Source organism: Paramisgurnus dabryanus, chromosome 21, assembly GCF_030506205.2.
Source record: "Paramisgurnus dabryanus chromosome 21, PD_genome_1.1, whole genome shotgun sequence".
Classification (NCBI taxonomy): domain Eukaryota; kingdom Metazoa; phylum Chordata; class Actinopteri; order Cypriniformes; family Cobitidae; genus Paramisgurnus; species Paramisgurnus dabryanus.
In genome coordinates, this window is record NC_133357.1 from 1,151,089 (window position 1) to 1,161,759 (window position 10,671).

At 36.2% G+C, this 10,671-nt stretch overlaps 1 protein-coding gene across 1 annotated transcript; it reads right to left on the reverse strand.

The window, feature by feature from the left end:
- Nucleotides 1-991: 991 nt before the first annotated feature.
- Nucleotides 992-8,651, reverse strand: LOC135775313 (chitinase-like protein 4). Its single transcript, XM_065285399.2, has 10 exons — nt 8,502-8,651; nt 7,377-7,409; nt 6,995-7,172; nt 6,859-6,909; nt 6,277-6,433; nt 6,089-6,195; nt 2,476-2,533; nt 2,110-2,298; nt 1,950-2,027; nt 992-1,860 (listed from the first exon to the last, which is right to left on the reverse strand). Exons 1-10 carry the CDS (start codon nt 8,515-8,517, stop codon nt 1,444-1,446), a joined length of 1,284 nt encoding a protein of 427 aa, XP_065141471.1. The 5' UTR covers nt 8,518-8,651; the 3' UTR covers nt 992-1,443.
- Nucleotides 8,652-10,671: the final 2,020 nt, after the last annotated feature.

Below are 10,671 nucleotides of genomic sequence, written 5' to 3' on the forward strand. Positions count from 1 at the left end.
TAACCCGAGATGCTTGGTTGGTTTAAATCCATTGTTGGGTCAAATATAAAAAATATTCAGGTTAATTTGAGCCAATGGCTGGGTTCGTCCCTTTGAAAATTACCCAGCATTTTTAAAGGGTAAAAGACACAACTTTTAAGCTTAAAATCCTACAAACACACCTTACTGCATTCACAAAATTTTGCATTTCTGGTGTATTCTTGTGTAAATTCACTACTAAAACGAAACCAACGCATTGCAGTGAGTGTTAACACAGAGAGAATTTACACACTTTCTAAATTCTCTTTGCTAAATGACAAACATCTACCTGTGATGCAGGGACAACATTAAGGAACATATTCACACGCAAGGAGGGAATATGGAGCAATTTACCTGCATCTCCAACCGCTACAAATTAAAGTCTAAAACAGCAGGATCTGTACAACTGCCGTGCCACAGACAAACTAAAAATCAGGTGTGTGTATGTGTGTGTAGGACCACATGACGTCCAGGTAATAGGCTCATATATCTCCTCGTGCATAAAGCAAAGCAGCGCTCCGTGCCACTGGACCAGCCGTGCCTGCACCTGCCACACCTGAATACAGAAGCCAGTCGCCCTCTCAAGAGAGTCAGCCTGTGAAAAACTTAAATCTGGGCCTGAAGCTTAATGAACTCAATAGATTGATAGCAGATGTATCTTGATCTTTAATCTAACACTGATAAAAATTCTCAAAAATTGTCCCTAGCTGTCCCTATTGAAAAAGGTCCTAATTTAGGTTCACATAGATTTGGTAAGAATATGTACCTCTGAGGTACTATTATGAACTCTGTAGGTACAACCCAGACAGCAGACGACTCCGGGCCGGATCTGAAGACTTTGGTGTGGATCCTATCCGGAATCGTCCGCAGTCTGGGAAAGGTGTACTTTTTCAAAGGGTACTGCCCCAGCGACCCTAGGGACCATTTTTGGCCATTTTCTTTTGACAGGAAACAGAAGACATTGGAACCCTGAGACGTTTGGGCTACATATTTATTTAATAATGCTTCATTGACACACAAGCGTTGTAAATAATGCACACAAAATATATTTATAGTGTGAACTTCTCAGAAATGATAAGAAAATGATTATGAGTTGATTTTCATAAAACATACAGGATTACCAGTTCATAATTCATTGAAAAATAATGATTCTACTATTTGACAAATAGGATAACACTGGATAAAAGCGTTAACTAAATAAATGTAAATGCAATTTAAATTATCAAGAAAAAATTCTGAATATATATCTTAGTTGTACTCTAAAGATGTTTTTTTATTCCGTGCAAAATGAATTTGATGACTGAATATGATTTACCCTCATTTCCATCATAATCCATTTTATAAGCCAAGCTCAATACCACCCATAACAAATCATTTCTAAAATGTGAAAGATGTATGATTAGTAAATATTATGCGTTTTAGAGGTCACTCTAATCCCGGCTGTTGCTCCGTGGACGTATTGTATTGAGGAGATTGATGGGGGTGATGGTGATGATGATGATGATGATGGTGGTGGTGGCGATGATGGCCACGTCGATGATGACCATGGTGACCATGACGATGATGACCATGGTGACCATGAGGATGATGATGGTGATGTCTATGATGGTCCCCGATATCATGGCTTTCTTGGGAATGATGCTGATGGTGATGTCCGTGACTATGGCAAAAGTGGGGATCAGCAACCACATCACCTCTACGTTCAGGGTGCGCAATCTTCTTTGATTCAACCATCGCCCTTTCATCCTCAGTGATGTCATCGCATACAGAGTTACAGAAGACATCCATATCTATGAAGACAACTGCTACACCACCAAATCCCTTTTGGAGCAACCATGGCACCTGCACATTATAAGGTAAGAAATTAAAATATAATTGCTTCATTGAACATCTTGTACTTATCTAAATAGCAGTTTAACTTTCCCACCTACCTGCTCGACAAGACTTGCTTCATATGAAATAGTTGTTAGGGTCATGAACTGCTCTCTGCTCTTTACTGCCTGACAGACCTGGAAGGATGAAAGTTTAAGTTGATCAGGTTATTCAGTCTAAGCCGTCTCTGATGGAGCTAATATTTAATGTCATAACTACCTGATTGGCCAAGTTTAAGCCCATGGCGTGGATATGATATTTCTTTCCGTTCTCTGGATCTGTGTCTTCATTGCTGGTAGAGCTCTTGTGGTGATGCTTTCTATGTGATCGTCGCAGAAAAGCAGGCATGGCTAGATTCAGCTTTTTTAGGTCAACCTGCTGATCTTGCCATTGTTGAACTGTTCTCTCCTATAAAGCAACACAACACAAGACCTGTTTAGTATACATACTTAGGATTATTAAAGATAATCTCTCAACACGGAAGTGACTTAAACTGCAATTCATCGACTGGCCACTAGAGACCCACCATAGGACACTATGTCCATATTTTTTACAGTCTTGACATATTGTACTCAGTCAACTCACAATGTTCACTCCATCCTTTTCCAGCTGAACAGGCAGAACAGTTATGAAGTCCACAACCCTTTTGGAAGAAAAAAGCACACAAAAACTATAACAAAGCAGTGAAACTACAGATCATACTTATGTACTCTAAAAACATGGTGGATTATTTCAAACCATGGTGGGGTAGAAAAAAAATGGACTCTATAGCTGTCACTGGGGCCTTTTAACAATACACATTGTATCTAAAGAGTTCATATTAGTACCTAAAGGGTACATATTGGTACCAAAGCCTACATACCTTACGAAAATTATGAATACAAAAAAACATAAAAATTGTCAAAATATTTACCTCAACTGAGGCAGTACCCTTTAAAAGGTAGGTACAGATATGTATACATTTGGTACCAATATGTACCTTTGAGACACTAATATCTATCTTTGGGGTACTAATAAGCACTCTCTGGTACCAATTTGCACTTTTGGGGTGCTAATATGTATATTCGGGGGTACTAATACCCACATGGAAAGAACCTATATGTGGATATATGTGCATATATGAAACCTATATGCAGCTTATATGCACATATATGCTGCATATATACAGCATATATGCGCATATATGAAACATATATGCAGCTAATATGCACATATATGCAGCACATATACAGCATATATGCACATATATAATAATATATATGCACATATATGAAACCTATATGCAGCTAATATGCACATATATGCTGCTCATATACAGCATATATGCCCATATATGATAATATATATGCTGCATATATGAAAAATTGAGGTGCATATATGTGCATATACAGGCCATAAATTATGTGAATTATTAAATAAAGTTATGATGTCTGCACATTTAAAACATTTACAAGATCTGTCTAGGACATGTATGACAAAATTGTTTAATTTAACAGCTACTGTTCAGTGTTATTTAACAGCGACAGTAGCACAGATGGTAGAGCGAGTTGTCTAATGATCGGAAGTTTGGGTGTTTGAATCCCAGCAGTGGCGTGTGGGATTGCATTTTTTTTGTGATCGGAAGGTTGGAGGTTTGAATCCTGGCTCCTACAGGTGCAGACTGTCATTGGTTGGACCTTTATTTATGTTTAATTTATTAGCAGCTACAGATTTTAATAATTTTACCAATATATAGGTTAACATATATGTGCATATATGTACATATATGTACATATAATATAGGAAAACGGCCAATTTTATATATGTCACATATATGTAAAACCTATATAAAAACCTATATTGAAACATATATGTTTATATATGTTTTTTCCATAAGCACTCTCTGGTACCAATATGTACTTTGAGGTGCCAATATGCATTGTTGGGGTACCAATAGGCACTCTCTGGAACCAATATGTACTCTTGAGGTGCTTATATGTATCTTTGGGGTACTAATAAGCACTGTCTGGTACCAATATGTCCTCTTGAGGTCCTAATATGTATCTTCGGGGTACTAATAAGCACTCTCTGGTACCAATATGCACTTTTGGGGTGCTTATATGTATCTTTGGGGTACTAATAAGCACTCTCTGGTACCAATATGCAGTTTTGGGGTGCATATATGTATATTCGGGGGACCAATAAGCACTCTCTGGTACCAATATGCACTTTTGGGGTGCTTATATGTATCTTTGGGGTACTAATAAGCACTCTCTGGTACCAATATGTACTCTTGAGGTGCCAATATGCATTGTTGGGGTACCAATAAGCACTCTCTAGTACCAATATGTACTTTTGAGGTGCCAATATGCATTGCTGGGGTACCAATAAGCACTCTCTGGTACCAATATGTACTTTTGAGGTGCCAATATGCATTGTTGGGGTACCAATAAGCACTCTCTGGTACCAATATGTACTCTTGAGGTGCTTATATGTATCTTTGGGGTACTAAGCACTCTCTGGTACCAATATGGACTCTTAAGGTGCTAATATGTATATTTGGGTACTAATAAGCACTCTTGTACCCATATGTACTTTTGAGGTGCTAAATCTTTGAGGTACTAATAAACACTCTCTGGTACCAATATGCCGCTTGGGGTGCTTATATGTATCTTTTGGGTACTAATAAACACTCTCTGATACTAATATGCAGTTTTGGGGTGCTTATATGTATCGTTGGAGTACTAATAAACACTCTCTGGTACCAATATGTAATCTTGAGGTGCTAATATGTATCTTTGGGGTACTAATATACACTCTCTGGTACCAATATGCCGTTTGGGGTGCTTATATGTATCTTCGGGGTACTAATAAGCACTGTCTGGTACCAATATGTCCTCTTAAGGTCCTAATATGTATCTTCGGGGTACTAATAAGCACTCTCTGGTACCAGTACAGTATGTACTTTTGAGGTCCTAATATGTATCTTCGGGGTACTAATAAGCACTCTCTGGTACCAATATGCACTTTTGGGGTGCTTATATGTATCTTTGGGGTACTAATAAACACTCTCTGGTACCAATATGCAGTTTTGGGGTACATATATGTATATTCGGGGTACTAATAAACACTATCTGGTACCAATATGTACTTTTGAGGTGCTTATATGTATCTTTGGGGTACTAACAAACACTCTCTGGTACCAATATGCCGTTTGGGGTGCTTATATGTATCTTCGGGGTACTAATAAACACTATCTGGTACCAATATGCCGTTTGGGGTGCTTATATGTATCTTTGGGGTACTAATAAGCACTCTCTGGTACCAATATGCAGTTTTGGGGTACATATATGTATATTCGGGGTACTAATAAACACTATCTGGTACCAATATGTACTTTTGAGGTGCTTATATGTATCTTTGGGGTACTAATAAACACTCTCTGGTACCAATATGTACTCTTGAGGTGCTAATATGTATCTTTGAGGTACTAATAAACACTCTCTGGTACCAATATGCCGTTTGGGATGCTTATATGTATTTTTGGGGTACTAATAAGCAGTCTCTGGTACCAATGTGTACTTTTGAGGTGCTGATATGTATCTTCGGGGTACTAATAAGCACTCTCTGGTACCAATGTGTACTTTTGAGGCGCCGATATGCATCGCTGGGGTACTAATAAGATCTCGATGGTACCAATGTTTACTTTTGAGGCACCGATATGCATCGTTGGGGTACCAATAAGCCCTCGTTGGTACCAATATTTACTTTTGTGGTGCTAATATGACCTCTTTAGGGGCACTGCTGTATTTTTTGAAAGGGTACTGCTCTAGTGACCGCTGGGGTACATATTTTGACCATTTTTCTGACAGTGTGGTTACTATAGTTTGTCATGGATAAGAAATGCTACTGCAGAAAAAACATAGTTTTGCAGATGATTCACAAATTTGTTACAAATTTTTCTTAACATTATGCAGAATGATTTTATGTAGAAGCATCAATATACCAAAATACACCATGATTACTACAAAAAAACATAGTTAATTTTCATAAGGGTATAAGTACCTCAGATGTATTATTATTAATATGTAATATGTACCAAAAACATAATTTTTAAAGGGTTTTGCCCCAGTGACAGTTCAAGAGCATGTTTTACTGACAGTGTAAATTCATTTAATCCAACGATTGGGTTTGTCTACAGGTTAACATAACAACTCACTTTGAAAGTTCCTGCATATCAAATCCACAAAGACACAGGGACACAGAAAGTAGCAGAGTGGGATCACTAGATGAACGTGCTTCCTCCTCAAACGCCCCTCTCAGTTTCTGCAGACAAAACAGTTTTCATATATTTTCTGTTTGTTAGACAAACTTTAAAAGTGCTTTGCCTAAAATAATAATCCTTGCCTCCAGAAAACTCATGAAGTTGTTCTTAGATTCATCAGAAATGGGACCGTTCACCCAAGTCAAGTCCAGGCCATCAAAACGTTTCTCCTTCAAGTATTTCACTGAAGTGTGAATTACGTTTTCAACACTGCTGTCATTACTGAACATCAACGCCAATCTAAACAGCAGCAGCAGAAGCACATTAGTTAGTCATCACTGTTCCCAGAACTGTGAATACAGCATAACATCATTATGCATGCATTTGTTTTTACCGACTAAACTGTCATTTCTACTTAAAGGCGGGGTGCATGATTTTTGAAAAACACTTTGGAATCGGGCTGATTATCAAAACACACTTGCAGCCAATCAGCTGTAAGGGGCGTGTCTACTAACCAACATCGTGGCCTGCGTATGTGTGGAGTGGGTCTATCAAAAGAAGGTCCAGATTCTATTGGGGTAGGGGCGTGTTTGTTTAGTTGATTTTAAATGTCAACATTGGTTTCAGAAATCATGCACCCCGCCTTTAAGTTTCAATTTTAATTGAACAAATATATTAAATAATATTCAGTTCAAATTCGCATTTAGTTGCATTGTTTTTAGTACCTTGGTTCTTCGACCTCCAATCCAAGCAGAATCTTCTTTTGGGTTGGGTTTCTGAGGAAAATATTTCTATTAATACCCCATATATTATTTGACTTAGATGCACAAAAGACAAAAGTGTTGTTAAAGTATCACAAACCTCCTCCTCTTCATCATCTCAAAAGTATAAGACTCACACTCCGACAAGCTTTGGATGTCAAAGCCCTCGTCGGTCCAGGCCGAAGGGACAACAATGTGAGTGCACAGACCCTCATTTGTGCGAGGTTTTAAAACATCTAGATAGCAGGTTACCCTGTGGTCCTTCTGTGCACCTGTGACTAAAGTGAACCACAGTCCTGTATTAGTATTATTATTATTATGTCCTTAGCAATAGCATGAAGTTGCACTTTCAGTTAATGCTTGTTCTGCCTTTCTCAAGTGCTGTGTAATCTAGCGGCGAGAGTGCTTGTACTGCACGGCACCACTGGAAATGCAATGTTCTCCTGAATGGAGTGTTGAAGGACATAATAAAATGGACTTACCCACTACAATCACCAGACAAAGGAAGACGAGAGCTGTTAAAAGAATATATAATTATTAATAACTGATTGATATTTAATATTGCATGGAAAAGTTTTTAGAAACGTAGTCTGTTTTGGGTCGTATTTTGGTTTGTATAATGTTTGAGGTGTAAATCCGCTCTAGTTTAAAAAAAAACCAAAATAAGAAACCACATCCTGATTCGTAAAAGAGCTGATACAGATCATTTCTCTTTTCTGTTGAGAATTTGCTATTTGTTATTTCATACAACATGACTCGGCAAGGTCTACAGCTTAATAGTTGTGCTTTGTGTTAGCAACGCAAAAGGTCACAGGTTTGAACCCGGGGAACACACATAGGGTCCTGATAAAAATGTATACCTTGTGAGTCCTTTGCCAAATCTGTTCATGTTTTATATGTTTTGTGATATTACTGCTTAGTTGGCAAAACATTGTGTTAGCAGCACAAAAGGTTCTGGGTTCGAATCCTAGTGTGCACACATACAGAAAGATGTATAACATTTCACATACATACAGTACTGTGCAAAGGTCTTAGGCCACCATCACAAGCTTGTTGTTTTAGCAAAGTTTTAATGTCCATCCATATTTATTTTTCACTCTTTTGTAAAGTTACCAATAGAAAATACAAAACAATTTTCAGAACTAAATGTCTTCTTCAGGCATCAGTCAGTATTTTGTGTGACCTCTCTTGGCACGAAACACATCTTGAGCTTTTTTGGGAAGACTGAAGCCCTGAAGTCATTTGATTAGAATTATGAATTAGGATTTAATTTCATTTAGATTTAAGAGATCCTGCAGCTGCCTGCTATTGCTCAAGTGGAAGGGGAGTTTACCCTAAATACTTGACACTTCAGCTTATACTTTTATATAGTTTTTAATACTACATACAAGTATTTTCTGGCTGTATTCTTATAGAAAGACAATCACTATACAATTACAAAAACTACAAATGTAATGGCATGGTGGCCTAAGACTTTTGCACAATACTGTAAATATGTAAACATGCAGTGTCTTAGTAAATACTTTGAAAATTCTTATCACATAATGCAAAGATCAACTGGTCAACTCTGTGTCGAAAGAATATAATGTACAAAACTGTATTCTTACCTCTGTTGAGCTGCATTGCTCCACTGTACTGTTCATCCACTCCTGGTCAAAATGCGTGTGTTTCACTGATAAAAGCAGAATGCATGTTATAAACATACAGATACCACTTCCTGTGCTAACATTTGGTTTAGGCTGATTATTCACTTACTGGTTCTGCAAATGTGAGTTTCTGACACCTACGATAAACCCACATCCTGATAAGAGCAGTGTTGTTGCTTTATAACCCTTTTGAACGTGCTCAAATAGCCTACTGTAACATAATACGTTAGCTTTATTTAATAGGATTTATATTTAAGACACATTGCACATAATAAAAAAATATTTGCAATATATGCAATAATTGCAAAAACTGAATTTGTTGATGTCATGTGCATTATCTGCCACCAGAGGGAGTATTATCTTATGCATCAGACTTATTTTAGTGTTATTGATATTTTTAATTCACTTTAATTTTATGTTTTTAGTTTTCATGCTAAATTAAGTTTCATTTTTAGTAACTTTTAACAGTTTATTAGCTTTTTTATTTGATTTTGGATTTACAGGCATGTTCATTTAAAGTACACTTGTTGTTTCTGCTTGCTTTTTAAAAATTATTGAAGGATCTATTCTGGGCTCTTATTGGCTGATTTTTTATTTTTATTTTGTCAAAGTCATACATTTAAAAACAAATAAAATTTAATTTTAGTTTATTTAATGAGAAATAGAATAATGTGTTTGCAATTTTGTAGTCTGTTAATTTAAGACATTTAAGCATAAACCTGTATGCTTTTTGATCGAAGCATTTCAAAAATTCTAAATATTTAACTTAAACATTAGGTACTATTATTAACACACATTAGTAATTATACTCAAATACAGAATATAAAATAAAATAAAAAAAATACAAAATATATATATACATGTTAATGTTTCTTAAATACATGCATATGTATTTATATATACAAAATAATTACAAACAGTGCACACACATGTTTTTAATAAAAAAACAAACTTTTATTCTGTATGCCATTGATCGCAATTAATCTTTTATATAATTAGTTTACATGTTTCTGTTTAAAGTACACTATAAAAATGCATTGTCAACTTGGTTTTGAAAGTCAATTCAACCTACTATTTTAAGTTTTGACATAAGTTGACTTAAGTTATAAAAACAAGTTTGCAATTTAGTTAAATTAACATAAAAATATACACTCTAAAAACAAACGGTGCTATATAGCACCAAAAGTGGTTCTTTGCTCGTAATCATAGAAGAACCGTTTTTAGTGCCATATAGCACCGGTGAAGCACCTGTGTAGAACCATATAGTGCTATGTAGAACCAAATGTGGTGCTATATGGCCCCTATATGGTTCTACACAGGTGCTTCACCGGTTCTTCACCGGTGCTATATGACACTAAAAACGGTTCTTCTATGGTTACGATTCAAATCAACAGTTTTGGTGCTATATAGCACCGTTTGTTTTTTTAGAGTATATGTTGATATGATATAAATTTTACAGTGTACTTACATCAGGCCAATTTTAGTGCTAGCATCCATAACATTACGGACGAATGAATATGTGTTTAGGAGGCTTCCTCTCTCCAGATTAATTTGATCTAATCGCATTAAAGAGTACGTCATCGTCTCCTGATTTAGAAAGGAGGTCCACCTGAGTTTATATTCATTCATAATTTCACAATTTTAATAAAGGATTAGGCATATTTGTATAATAATAATAATAATAACAACAAAAGAGTGCAATAGTACATCTGGTCTAAAAAGTGATTTAATCAGTCCATAAAATCCACAGATATAGCAATAATCAGGCAGATTGTTATTACGATGCTGTTTAAATGCACATTTGTACATGTACATAGAAACAACAAAATATGTGACAGTTGTTTTAGGATTGAGTAAAGGTGCATTGTGTATCTTTTAGAAAGATATTTTGACAAAAAAATGCAATATTATAGGCTACTGTGGACTGAGCCGATTGTTGCAATTCACAATCTCACCGCCAGATGCCGCTAAAACTCTACAAACAACATCTTTAATTGAAGCTGGAGTTAAAGAAGATTGTAGACTGCTGCCCTCTGCATGTGAGAGATAGAAGTACACTGTTGAAGTATTAAAGGGATGGTACACCCAAAAATGAAAATTTTGTCATCATTTACTCACTCTTATGTTGTTA